The 15,000-nt window shown below is 39.0% G+C and overlaps 2 protein-coding genes across 2 annotated transcripts in view; one reads left to right on the top strand and one right to left on the bottom strand.

Moving 5' to 3' along the window:
* LOC121876820 (serine/threonine-protein kinase H1 homolog) overlaps positions 1-9,830 on the bottom strand; it is a 22,559-nt gene extending 12,729 nt beyond the window's left edge. The window contains exons 1-2 of the mRNA XM_042382255.1: positions 9,038-9,830; positions 2,667-2,883 (exon numbers count right to left, since the gene is read on the bottom strand). Coding sequence (XP_042238189.1) covers positions 2,667-2,883; positions 9,038-9,717 — 897 coding nt within the window. The 5' untranslated portion in view covers positions 9,718-9,830. The remainder of the gene's footprint in view (positions 1-2,666; positions 2,884-9,037) is intronic.
* Positions 9,831-11,444: 1,614 nt separating this feature from the next.
* Positions 11,445-14,499, top strand: LOC121876814 (cyclin-Y-like protein 1; the record flags this gene model as incomplete). Its single annotated transcript, XM_042382244.1, is given in 5 exon segments — positions 11,445-11,553; positions 12,728-12,831; positions 13,213-13,381; positions 13,792-13,823; positions 14,311-14,499. Coding segments are annotated over 4 exon segments (462 nt in total), but the record flags the coding sequence as incomplete, so codon positions are not given.
* Between the last annotated feature and the right edge of the window lie 501 nt (positions 14,500-15,000).

Below are 15,000 nucleotides of genomic sequence, written 5' to 3'. Positions count from 1 at the left end.
CATCTTTGTGTTGCAGTACCTTTGATAAATAATGCATCTTTGTGTTACAGTACCATTGATAATAATCCATCTTTGTGTTGCAGTACCTTTGAGAATAATCCATCTTTGTGTTGCAGTACCTTTGAGAATAATCCGTCCTTGTGTTGCAGTACCTTTGATAATAATCCATCTTTGTGTTGCAATACCTTTGATAATAATCCATCTTTGTGTTGCAGTACATTTGATAATAATCCATCCTTGTGTTGCAGTACTTTAGATAATAATCCATCTTTGTGTTGCAGTACCTTAGATAATAATCCATCTTTGTGTTGCAGTACCTTAGATAATAATCCATCTTTGTGTTGCAGTACTTTAGATAATAATCCATCCTTGTGTTGCAGTACCTTTGATAATAATCCATCCTTGTGTTGCAGTACTTTAGATAATAATCCATCTATGTGTTGCAATACCTTTGATAATAATCCATCCTTGTGTTGCAGTACCTTAGATAATAATCCATCTTTGTGTTGCAGTACCTTTGATAAATAATCCATCTTTGTGTTGCAGTACCTTTGATAAATAATCCATCTTTGTGTTGAAGTACCTTTGCTAAATAATCCATCTTTGTGTTGCAGTACCTTTGACAATAATCCATCTTTGTGTTGCAGTACCTTTGATAAATAATCCATCTTTGTGTTGCAGTACCTTTGAGAATAATCCATCTTTGTGTTGCAGTACCTTTGATAAATAATCCATCTTTGTGTTGCAGTACCTTTGAGAATAATCCATCTTTGTGTTGCAGTACCTTTGATAAATAATCCATCTTTGTGTTGCAGTACCTTTGAGAATAATCCATCTTGTGTTGCAGTACCTTAGGCAATAACCCATCTTTGTGTTGCCATCCTTGTGTTGCAGTACCTTAGGCAATAACCCATCTTTGTGTTGCAGTACCTTAGATAATAATCCAGCTTTGTGTTGCAATACCTTAGATAATAATCCATCTTTGTGTTGCAGTACCTTTGATAATAATCCATCTTTGTGTTGCAGTACCTTAGGGAATAACCCATCTTTGTGTTGCAGTACCTTAGATAATAATCCATCTTTGTGTTGCAGTACCTTAGATAATAATCCATCTTTGTGTTGCAGTACCTTAGATAATAATCCATCCTTGTGTTGCAGTACCTTTGACAAATAATCCATCTATGTGTTGCAGTACCTTAGATAATAATCCATCTTTGTGTTGCAGTACCTTTGATAATAATCCATCTTTGTGTTGCAGTATCAGGAGGCCAAATCTTCAACATGGTGGCGAGTGAGAGACTGTGGGCTCAAGAGGACGAGGGTAAGTGAAGTGTCTAGAGGTGAACGTTGGTTGGCTCCGAGCTAAGAGTCTTCATCCCTTGGAAACAATGGTGCCTCTTAAACCACAATACCCCCACCCCAACCCATCCCCCCTTCCTACTCCTCCACCCCCCCAACCCATCCCCCCTTCCTACTCCACCCCCCAAAACCCCACACTTCCCTCTTCTTCATCCACCCCACACACACGGAGTAGAGTTCACATACTGACGAACACACAATACTTCCCCGAACACTCTATTGCTAGATTAACCCGACTTAATCTACTCCGGGGATGAGACAGAAAATTATACCACAAACAATAATTATAACTGCTGCAAGAAACAATTATACCACACACCATATAATTTCTGAGGCTACCACCCAGCCCCATGATGCTAGCCAGAGTAGGAGCGGATGTCAGTTGGTAAGTGTGGTCAAGATCTATCTAAGTGTGAAAGTGATTTTTAAGCATGTTCCCCCACTACCACACACACACTTACAAGGTCACGCTAATTTGATGACGTGTTGTAGGTGTTTTGTAAAATGTATTGCTCTACATACATACATACATACATACACACATACACTCACCGATATATACTCATACACACATACATACACTAAGGCGACACAGTATTGATCATGCTTCAGGGACACTCGTTTCCACACACCATCACTTAACACTTGTTCAGACACACACACACACACACAATCATCTTACTCACGCTAACATATATACACACACATACACACACGCACACAACACACACACAATAAATCAGATCATAAATAACATATAATTGCTCTCAACATTAACTGACCTACTGCAGCTGTTAGTTAACCTTTCATACTAAATTCACCTTAAGAGTAAGCAACCTAACCTAAGTTGGAATGGAAAGTTGAGGTTGGGTTCTGCGTAGACAAGAGGGGAGGAGGGGGAGGAGGGGCTACACGTGGATTAGTAGATTCCTAGCAACCAACCACAACACACCAACATCAGGTGAGGAACACACACACACACACACACACACACACACACACACAATACAGTTCAGGTGTAATTTCGATGATTGTCTCCAATCAACTCGTTGAGTACGATGATTTAACCTCTAAAGTATGATAATTTAATCCCTGGAGCACGATAATTTAACCTATCGAGTTAAATTAAGTGAGGTTAGGTTTAGGTTAGGGCGATTAATCTATGGCATAAGCTGGGATGTCTAATCTTCAGGTGATCCGTCCTCACTCGTGGGGGTGCGATACTTTGGGGGGCCGACTTGACTCAACATACGACCCATAACTACCTGAGGGCCTTGTGTGAGGGAGCAGGAGTAAGCGCCACGTACCTCGTCAGACAGGGCGTATTTACCCTTGAGAATCTTCTTGTATAAGCGTATCCTGTCGGCGTCGAAGAAGGGGAAGTCACCGCGCAGGAGGATGTAAGATATCACGCCCACAGCCCACAGGTCGACGGCGTTGGTGTACCTCCGCCGAGCCACCATCTCCGGGGCGATGTACTCAGGTGTGCCGCATATGGTGCTCATTAACACGTCGTCCGCTGACCTGCCGCCACGACCCGACACACACCAGGGCAAGGGGAGGGCACGAGGAGGGCAAAAATGTACACTGTTAGTATATCGTTATAAAATATTGATCTTAAACATACATACACTGTTGTAACAAGTATAAGGGCGTCCCATACACCTGGCGGCCAATTAGGTACAGTCAGGATACAACACACTGTATAATAAGCCTTCAGTATACAAGGAAACAGTATGGCCGACACTGCAAACGACCACAATCACTTCCTCAATGGTAAAGTCAGGCACCCATCTATAGCAGAGGTAACACAGTCATAATGATGGACAGTACCACACCTTTAACTGTGGAAGGAGGGGGGGGGATAAAGTACGTACACACACACACACACACACACACACACACACACACACACACACACACACACACACACACGGTCAGAGAGAGATAGAGAGCCCTGTTGTTATTGTCTCGTATCTGTGAGCGTTATCGGAGACACATCCCATTCTTATCTCTGCCCCCAAACACCTCCATCACATAACACCTTCTTTACTGTTGATATCTTTAGTGTTCATGAGGTTAGGTTAGGTTAGGTTGGGTTGGGTTCGGTTAGGTTGGGTTGGGTTCGGTTAGGTTAGGTTGGATTAGGTTAGAATAGGTTGGGTTGGGTTCGGTTAAGATAGGTTAGGTTATGTCACGTACTGTACATCGGATAACAAGTGATTCCTATAATATATTGGATTACTTCGTCTCTTATAAATGTAATGCGCTATTATAACTTTCGCTCTAACTCTAAAAGGCCCTTTATAACACGAGACAGACACACCAAGTTAGTATATACAACATAAAACTAAAAATTTACAAGTCTGTTGGTAAGTGACGACTGTAGGTTATATCAGCCCTACCAATAACCTAACCTAACCCTACCATAACTTAACCTAATCTAACCCCTCCCCCTCTATAGTGTTAAGGTATAAGCTAAATTGGCTAAGAATCACCAGGTAAAATAAGCTAAAGGAGAGAGAGGGGGGGGGGGTAATACACAGGTAATTAATGCCACAAAACACCTCTATTCGGTCGATACTTTCTTTCTCTCTGTTGATTCTTTCTTTCTCTCTCTGTTGATTCTTTCTTTCTCTCTCTCTGTTGATTCTTTCTCTCTCTGTTGATTCTTTCTTTTTCTCTCTGTTGATTCTTTCTTTTTCTCTCTCTGTTGATTCTTTCTTTCTTTCTTTATTCTTTCCTTTACGTAATCAGCCAAATTTTTCCTCACGATAACATCAAGTATTTACAGCATTAAGTGTTATGTCACATGAACTTATCTAACAGACACTCAACCTCAATACTGTATTGTGTCACCCTGTCTTAATATGGCGCAGTTGTCGTGGTTAGGCTTGTTTAGGTTAGGGTTGGGTTAGGTTAGGTTAGGGTTTGGTTGAGTTGGTACGGGTAGATTAGGTTAAGTTGGGTTAAGGCAAAAAATTAATGGTCACAAGAGGGAGAGACGTTAGTTATCCATGACCTTTGGATTAGATCGGCGTGGCGGGCAGCTTTAAGGACCTACTGTATACTATAGCGTGTAGGGATAGTGTGTGTGTGTGTGTGTGTGTGTGTGTGGTCGTTGAAGTAGTTATAAAGGAAGGAGTGGCGTCGTCGGTGCCACATTTATCTTATAAGTTCATCAAGGGGTGAGAGAGAGAACACCATTCTTTGTCGTCCTCTGGTTCACACACTCATTCCTCCTTGTCCACTATCACCACCACCACTATATTTAACTCCCACCACCGCCACCACGAACCACCTGAAGATTAGCCCCCCCGTTTATCTTACCTTAATATTAAACACCCTAACCTACCCAAATGTTAAACTAACCTACAGCTAACACTAACTTAACCTAAGGCTAACCTCTTTTAACCCACCAAGGTCTATAAGCGTGTACTGTATACTAGTTGTTAAATTACAATGACCCACAACAGAATTCATTAAATACTGTCCACAACTCTTTCCCAGCACCAAAAACCTAACCTAACCATAACTAAAAAGTCTGCCTCACTAATAAACAAACCCACTATATTAAGTCACGTTTGGTCAGCTATAAATACTGTTAATCAAGAGACACACATATACAGTCCACGATCAAGTTGTTTGTGCCGCCACCAGTACAGGGTGTGTCATACGCGGTGCTCCATACTGTGACCCATTATGACTTATTTAGTGATATTGTCTACGTGGTGTTTCCCAGGTAAACTGAAGTGTGTGACGAGTATGGTTCAGTTGTGTGCTCCGCTGAGATTAATATTACTGCGCTTCAACAACTTAAGTCTCTAAGAGCGTAACTAGGCTAGTAATTACTGTACACTAATCCATCAACAAAGAAAATTAAAGCGACACACAACTCCTTCATCAACTCAACATAAATATCTTACGGCAATGGTTGCTGTGTGTGTGTGTTCATTGGTTATGTATGTTATTTATACCGAATTATGGGGATCAATATCATTCATGCTGCATCAGAAGATTAGTTACAGTACAGTATACAGTACTTCTGCAGGCTCCAAAATTTTAACCCTTTTGATATACATATAGTGTGTGTGTGTGTGTGTGTGTGTGTGTTGAACGTACCTAAAATCAAAGGATAAAGATACCAATAAGTCAACCGCTGTCCCACCTGTGATCAAATAACAAATGAACACATAAACAGAGGCTTCATACTAAAGCACTTGCTGGCGATGGCTGATTATAATAACCTTAATATATAAAAAAAAAGTCTTCCATTACCCGAGGCCAACCTTATCAATCAACCAAATGTGTCGTAGCCTAGTAAATAATAAGGAAGAAACTTAATGGTATCGTGTGTAGAGCATGGCACTGTCCTGGCAAATGATCATTACTTTATTGTATTTCTTCTACGATCATCTGGATATTAGACACCCCAGTTTAATTCACCTGACAATTAGCCACCATAAAACTACCTGGGGAGATTTGGTTAGTTTAAGTAAGGCTAGAGATAAGGTCGATAATCTTCAGGTGAAATAAGCTGGGGATTGAAGTGTCTAATCTTCATGTAATCCAAAGTATATCATTTAATAATAAAGAAAGACAATTCACACAAGTTCTCCAGCGACCAGGGCGATACTATTCACTCATGGATAACATTAATAGCCAAGACGAGAGAGACCTTCAGAGAGCTACTGTACATGCAGCAGACGATGGTGCGACAGTGAATTATTATATTTTACACAAAAAATTTCCTGGAAAACTTGGATCACTCAAGGAATATTTCATATAAACAAACATCGTTACTTCAAGGATAAGTTAAAACATACCAATAAAAGGCCAAAGACGAAAGCTAAGGTGCTCCGTTGTTTCCCTTTTCCCGTGTGATTTTATCAAGATTTATCTTATCCACGTTTTCATTGTGGATCTACATGATATATATATATATATATATATATATATATATATATATATCCAACATTAACTTCCAATGAGTTCGAATTAATGATAGTGTTTAGTAACTTGTTCCACTAATACACAATGTTATTTCAGAACCAATATTTCCCTACTTCATAGATCAAAAAATTTCCAACTTTAAAAAAAATCAACCTTACGTGTTCACTCCCGCTTTGTTACCGGTTCTCTAAATAGTTACATCACCGTTATTCGACAGCTCTACTCTAAAAGATATGGACACTTGAAACAACCACACAGAAATACAGATGTTGGCAAAGGTAATATGGTAACAATGAACACAGATTTGTTTGAAGAATTTACATGGCAGTGACACCATGTTGGGACATTACATAAGGAAAATTACTTTACTGTTTGCCATTTTGTATACCTGCACTGTGTAGGTACTGCACACCCTTGCATGTACACCTGCGTTGTCTATATGTATATTGAATAACTGCATACTTGCATGGAAATTTTACTGAATAAATATCTTTCTATCTAGCCTGAGGAGCAAACTAAAACAAAACAAAAAGATGATTCGAGTTTGTGAAGTAACTGAACACCAACATTAACACTATTACGGTAATCAGTATGGAAGGAATGGAACAACTGTAGGAGAGATATCCCATGAAAAACGCGAATGTCTTTGTTAATTTCAGTGGCAAGTACTGTATATTGACAGCAGCAGCCAGATTCACAAATAACCTATAGTACCTGAAGATTAGGCACTCCATCTTAATCCACCTGAAAATTAAACCCCATAACACTAACCTAACCCTCACCCCGGGTAAGTTAGGGTGTTTCATAATCTAGTGAAACAAGCTGTGTGCAATCTTCAGATGATACAGTAACAAGTATTTTCACTTCATCGGTTTGGTTTAGTTCTAAGTTTTAACCCAACAAACCCTGACTAAACGTGGGCGACTTTTGAAAGTTTATGAATTCACATAATTAGCACACACAGTACTTTATGCATAATCCAGGACACAACTACCATCCCAAGATAATGACGGTAGTTCCACGGGTCAGAGTGGCTACGAGGCTAACATACAGATTGGAAGACCAAACATAACCTGACATAGCTTAATTAAATTTATGTTACATTAGCTGATCAAGTCAGACTTAACGGGTTAGGTTACGCTAAGCAAGTTGGGTTAAGTTGATGTAGCTAGGCTAATCTGATTTAATAGTTTAAGTTGACCAAGCTAGGTTAGATTAATTAACATAGATTTAACTAAATTAGGTTATGCTAAATTGATCAACCAAGGTTAACTTAATTGAGGTGTTAAATTGATTAAGCTAGGTTCAGTAAGTTGATTAATCTAGGTTAAGCTTGGTTAAATAGATTGGGATCTCAAGAATAGTCATCCCAACTTATTTCACCAATGACTTAATTTACTAATACTAACCTAACCTAACTTAAACCCCATTTGACGTTAGGGTGTTCAGTCATCAGGTGAAATAAGCTGGGGTGCTCTTAACCTTCACCATTTTTTTTTGTTTCGTATCGTTTGTTTTTTAAAAGTTTCAGCAACATGGCGTCCCGGAGCTGGCCTTCAGCGTGTTTGTTTGCCGCCAGACATGTTTTACCAATCTTGCTTACAGGCAACGTTGTATACCTGCATTCTGAATGTGCATTGTTTGTATACTTATACCGTCTATATACAATGTATACCTTCACTCTACACTTTTACATATACAGTATGCTGAACCAATATAAACTTGTAATACAATTTTACCGAATAACAATCTATCTAACCATCTCATCACAAACTGGCGGCTCACTTATTGTAAATCAATCATGAGTACAGATTAGCTCAGATTTGGGATTAGTAACCTGAAGATTAGCCCCTAACTTTGTGGTATGTACAGTATGTATCCAGTACTTGTGAAGCAGCACATATTTTACATCAGGTAATATTTTTCTGAATACAGTATAAATGTAAGTATTGGTGATTACCTCCCATCAAACTATATATTTTCTAATCAATGTACAATAATTTAAATAGCCTAATGTAACCTAACCTTAGTTAATCTAACACTGTACAGGCATGCCATGTCCGAAATAATTTTATGCAGTAACTCAGGATCACGTGAAGATTAACTCTAGCTTATTTTATGAACACCCTAACGCTACCTGGGGGGTTAGGTTGGTTATGTTAGCGTTAGGTTAGGTTGGTTATGTTAGCGTTAGGTTAGGTTGGTTATGTTAGCGTTAGGTTAGGTTGGTTATGTTAGCGTTAGGTTGGGTTGGTTATGTTAGCGTTAGGTTAGGTTGGTTATGTTAGCGTTAGGTTAGGTTGGTTATGTTAGTGTTAGGTTAGGTTGGTTATGCTAGCGTTAGGTTAAGTTGGTTGTTAGCGTTAGGTTAGGTTGGTTATGTTAGCGTTAGGTTAAGTTGGTTATGTTAGCGTTAGGTTGGGTTGGTTATGTTAGCGTTAGGTTGGGTTGGTTATGTTAGCGTTAGGTTGGTTATGTTAGCGTTAGGTTGGGTTGGTTATGTTGGCGTTAGGTTGGGTTGGTTATGTTAGCGTTAGGTTAGGTTGGTTATGTTAGCGTTAGGTTGGGTTGGTTATGTTAACGTTAGGTTAGGTTGGTTATGTTAGGTGGTACAAGCAGGGGGAGGGGGTTAAACCTAACTCAAAAGCAATACTGTACCTAAAAAAGGCCTATTAACAAAATCTAAATAACCATATCTCATTAGCGGGAGACAGGAGCTACTCACTTCCTGGTGTGTGCTAGGCCAAAGTCAGTGATCATGAGGCGGGAATCATTGCCTGGGTGGTAATACAGGAGGTTGTCGGGCTTGAGGTCCCTGTGAGTGATGCCCAGGTTGTGTAGGTACTTCACTCCCTCTAACACCATCTTCAGCACCTTCACCGTCTCCTTCTCCGAGAAAGGTCCTCGACTCAAGATCTTGTCGAACAAGTCTCCGCCAGTAGCCAGCTCCATCACCATGTAGATTTTGTCCACACTTTCAAACACTTCCACCAGTTGGATGATGTAGCAGCACTTCACACGTCTCAAGATGGCCAGTTCAGCCTCGAAAGCTTCCCGACCTTCCTTAGACTCAATGATCTTGATGGCGTAAGGCTGTTTGGTTTGCTTGTTCTCCACCCTAACCACTTTGCTGAAGGTCCCAGTGCCAATGAGGGCCTTGATGTCGTACTTGGCCGTGATTCTTGGGTCGTACTTCGTTTTAAACTTGTTATTCTTATTAATTTGTCTATCTAATTTTATTCTCTCGGCCAAGTTCGAGGCATTATCCACTCTCAACTCACACTTCACTTCCGTCTCGTTGGCTCCACCAGTTTTCTCACCTAAAACATCGTCAACATGGTATACCGTCTTAATGTCACCACCGGAAACATTTTCGATCATTTTCTTGCTTTCTATACAACCCATGACGGTTTACTTGGTCGCAACATACTGCATTAACCATTTACAATTCACAACATCAGGAAGACACCTCCGTACACCCACACTCCCAGCGTCTGCCTCAACAACTAGCTGTAAGGAGATTAAGCGAACCGACACAAGCGCCAAGGAATATCTAATAAGAAAGTTAAACTCGAAGCGGTTAGGAGGGACGCAGTTGGCGACATTTGGTATCTATTTTAGTTGGTCGCCATTGTGACGGAGGTGTATCGTCTGCATTGTTTACTCCTTTATATATTTCTGACCGCGACATTAGAATGCATAATGGCTCTACCTGGGTATAAATCTTGCTCTGTCTGAAAAAAAAAGAAGAAAACGTTGTAAAATCAATTAAAATTGTAGGCATTGTGGCAAAGTCACGGTCACTGATAGTCACGCAGCGAAGAGGGCGGAGTCAGCGAGAGTAAACGGCCAATCAGGAGGACGTAGTCCAGGGCAAACGGAGAAATGACCCGCTGCAGTTAAGTCTGGAACCTGTCTGAAAATAATGGGAATGTGTGTCAGTTTAAGCTTCCTTATTAGATATTCCTTGCGTGGCGGCGGCCACTTGTACCCTCACACAACAACCCTACCATTATTGTCTACCAAGCATTCTCAACTTTAAACCTAAAACCCATGGTATTCAATATGTAATGCAACTAATTTATCATTAATTTCAATCATAAAGCTGTTTACTATTGTTAGAACAGTATTAATCCCGAAGTGCTTCTGTACATTGATACCAATTTAGTTTTTCTATTACTTTAGTCTAACTGAATAAATATATTTATATTTTGTTTATCAATTTAAAGAGACATCGTGTGTAAAGTCTCTTTCACGTCTAAACTTATATCTTGGTTGCAGATTGGTTTTGTAATTCCTTGTAACGTGACAATAACACTTTGAGAAACATGACAAAATTGATTTTTGTGAACCTATATTTATTGCTTCCACAGCAGCTTACACCTGCCAATCCTTGCACTTCTAAGTCTTCCTTCTTGCACTTTTCATTAGTCAATACAATGTTGTCCTTTATAATTACCGGGATATTTATTGTTCAGTGGGAGTGTACGTCTGCATCAGCATGTTCCCCATACAATTTGTAGGAAACTGGAAAATTTTATGTTAAGTTAAACTGTTAAAGCAACCCATAGTAAGTTCAGTCCTTAACCTTGTGTGAGATAAATTAATTAACACCATTAGAGAAGGTTTTAGCCAGGAAGTTAGCACAGTATAGAAACGATTAAATCTTATCTCTCGTGAGGAATTTGGCTAATTCTTACTAAGTTTAATATTTTGAGGTAGTTCATTTACTTGTTAAGTGACATAGGCATAACGCATTTTACAATTCAAGGCTAAACTGCTTAATAGAGGCACAAGAAGTGGAAAAGAATAACAGGTGAAGAAACGGAGTAAGGAACAGTGCCCCTTCATAAATCTTGCCTTCAGCCAATCAGCATCCAGCTTCAGATGACAACAATCCCATTCACCAATCATCGCTCGATCTCCTCTGCGTCTATCGGTTTGTCCGAAGCCTTAACTCACTGACTTCTTTGCCACTTTTATTTGTATTTCTTTTTGTAATTTTAAGTCACTTTGGCAACTAAAATCTATTATTTTTGTGTATGTTTTTATTGTTTTTTATTAAATCTGATATTTATTGTATTTTAAAACATATTGATAATATTGTTCATAGATATTTACAGTAATCGGACAAACGATCAAGATTACCCTCACCAACATGGCTGATGGACGGAACACTTGTTTTGAATAGTGATTTACTGCTATAGTTCACCTTTAAAAGAATGAATATGTCTTGACTAGGTAAGTTAGTATATATTGTCTTCATCGGTGTGGCTAACATAGTGTCCTTGTGACTAGAATATCTTAAATTGTCCTGTCAACAAGTGGTCATGGAACAGGGCTTAGGATCTAACCTGAGAAGCCAAGTAAATTTTGTTTTGACTGAACAAGGTGACTGTCAGGAAGTGTTAAGTCGCTGCTAGACTGGTGTGCGGATCAATGGTGTACCTGTCACTCTATAACAAATTCGGAAGCACGAGAATTAAAGATCCAGAGCACGACACTAAGGTAAAATGGATCAAGGGGGAAAAGTTTTAAGGTCACATTGTCATTAATCTTGAAATCTCACCAATTTCACTTATATAAAAACTCACTAGTGTTTTGTGTGGTAATGCTTGTTCAGCCATTTCTGTGCACGCGAGTTTGGTGTTTATAGTGACTTATGTGTATCAGAAAGTTGTCCCTTACCCCAAAAGTAGCTTGTGTCCACCTGACCAATTATAATTTATCTATAATGATGTTTCTGCAGTTTTTTATCCCCAATATCTTACACTTAACCACCACTAAATCTGAAGTGTTGTTGTTTAAGTAAATATGCCAGTGATCACAACCTTCCCGAATAATAATACAGTATAGTTGTTTGTTATTATAAACCACTTAAAGAAAAAATCCATAGAAAACAACTTGTTTCTTACCTTTTGAATGTCAGTAAAAGTTTGGAGAAATTGCCACTTTCCTATTTTTATTTGTTCTGATATTTATGTCATGAAGGCAAATCTTGGTGGACCCTCCACCTGAGTGTGCCGCCATTATCACCTAAACCTGACCAAAGTTTCACGCCTAATTCTCTGATGCAGCGAGTTCACAGTTTTTATACATTGTGTTTCCTAAAAGTGTCGAGAGCATGAGAGTTTTTGGTTCATGGGGGATAAGATAATTTTTTTAAAAGCAAGAGGAGCATAAAAATTTCAAAAATATAAAATTGCAAAACATGATGTAGTCAAGGAATTTTTAAGGATGTGTTTGTATGAGTATTAGTGTGTAAGCTGTTACCCTTTTAAACTAGGGATGGTTGATAATGCTGCACAGTACTGAGGAGTTATTCCTGAAGGTGTAACAAGTTAGGACTTAAGGTGAGAAGATTTGGTGTTACTCTGAGTGTTTGTCTTAATGGTGTCTGTCTTACATGTTTCAGACCATCACAGTGTCTTGTGGTAGTGCATCACAATGGGTAACAAGCACAGCTGTTGTGTATACCCTGGAGGGCGGGGGTCTGGCCGCTCTTCTTCCAGTCAAAAGGTACGTGTTACTACTCCTCACTAAACCAGGTTTTATACACAACAAGATAGAAATTGAAATTTTCAACCACAGGACCAGAGAATGTTGGATGTTTACTTGGCAGATTATAGAAATTAAATATATTTAAATCATACTGCAAGGTACAATATTGTATATCTAACAACAGTATATAATATGCATATTATTTACAGGTTGTAATTCTTATCTTCCATATACTGTATCAGAAGCAGGATTACATGAAGATTAATCACCCTAATAGCCAAGTCCACTGGGAACCATTTGGGGGGTTAATCTTAGGTGAAAGAATCTGGGGTGTGTAATCTTCAAGTGATTCCAGAAATGTAAGATGATGACTAATGCAGCGATGGTGTGACCTTACAGGGAGCCGGTGGAGGGTCGGGGGAGGCCAACCATGAGGATGTGTCCGAGGAGCACATGTGTAACTTACAACACATCAGTGAGAGAGAGCCTGATGATCTGGACCAGGACCCCAGCCTTCATCCCTCAGCTGGTCCACTCTTCCTCTCAAAGTCTAAACAAGTTATAGAAAGTTAGTGACTCGAGTACTGTACTATTCATCGTCTTTTGATTATTTTTTGTATACTGTATTGTATTTATTTACTTTGTTTACCTAATGGCCAATCACTGTTGATCTGGAAGAGGCTAAAAATAATTTCCTAGAATTGGATGCTGTAAAAAGTTTAAAATTTATCTTATTTGTGAGTGAACGAATCAGTTTCTTTTGCCATTGTAGGTTCTCGGTACTAGTTATTACATGCACTGTACTGTACTGTAGGCATATGGTCATCAGCAGTAAAATAGTGGCCTCGTTGGCACTTAAACAGCCATTTCACTCAACAGCTTGCTCTAATGGGCTCTCTTGTGTGTTACGGTGTGGTGTTGAGACCGTGAGAAACTTACGATCAGTTAACATGTGTATAATATTTTTGTCTCTTGCAGATGGACTAGTCAGAAGAAGAAGTAGAAGTCATGTGAGTGTTTTCTTGTGTTTGAATACTCTCTCTCTCTCTCTCTTTTTTTCTTTTTTTTTTATATGGGGGTGGGGTTATTCTCCACTCATTGGTGTCTGATAAAACTTTAAAAGATAAATTTAAAGGGTCACTTGGCATAAACCATTGCATAAAGTGTTTGAAATGTTCCGTAACTCATCAACAGTGTGCAAGTGAAATGTTGTACAGTTCAATATAACCAGGGGAGGTATAGGAGGGACATACTATGCTGTGGTGAAGAATTTAATCGGGTCTTGTCTGTCAGAATTTGTGCTTTATAGTTCCCCTTAAACAGCGGCCATCATCAGTGGAAGTTTCATGTTCTTTGCATATGGGGGCAGTGTAGGGAATCCTTAGCCGCTTGTTAATGGTTAAGAGGGTGTTGTCTATAAGGAACATGTGCATGATAAGACGATAAGAGTCTGGATGTAAAAGATTATCTCATGCTCACCATATTTTTATGTTCCAGTTAGACGACGGGAGGACACTGAAGAAGTCGTCGTCGTGTTCAACCATATACTTAGATGATTCTACCGTCTCTCAGCCTAATCTGAAAAACACCATTAAATGTGTAGCTCTTGCAATATATTACCATATCAGAAATCGAGCTGATAACCGAATATTGGATATTTTTGACGAGAAACTTCATCCTCTAACCGTAAGTCGATACATACTTGGCTTAATTTTTTTACCACAATTTTTCCATACTCTATATGTAAGTGTCGGTCTGGAATATTACCCTCTAAAAAATATAATTGCCTTTAAAATTTTTACTTTTTCTGATGTTCCTTTGTTTTTTATCACATTTACCTTATGTTTTACAGAAACAAGTAATTGTGTTATTTTTATTATTATTATTATTGATGTTACAGTATTTTTTAGATTATACGGTACTATAAATGTAACATAAATTAGCTTTGTTGCTCTTACACTGTGATTTTGTAACTTGTGATAGAAGAGTTGGGCTTAGGGGTGCCTGTAGTAAGATTTTTAACTCAACCTTAGGCTTGGATATGACAGATTATGATAACAGTGTGGTGTACAGGTGTGTTGCCGCCCCTTGCCATAGTGGTGCTGTAGGAGGTGGTGTGTAGGAGAATATAACTTTGTCTTTAGGTGCATCATGCATGTATTCTTCCTTATGTTGTTAGGATTAGAG

Source organism: Homarus americanus, unplaced genomic scaffold (assembly GCF_018991925.1).
Source record: "Homarus americanus isolate GMGI-L3 unplaced genomic scaffold, GMGI_Hamer_2.0 scaffold50281, whole genome shotgun sequence".
Lineage (NCBI taxonomy): Eukaryota > Metazoa > Arthropoda > Malacostraca > Decapoda > Nephropidae > Homarus > Homarus americanus.
Note: the sequence above shows the minus strand (reverse complement) of the source record. Positions and strands in the feature narration are given on the sequence as shown.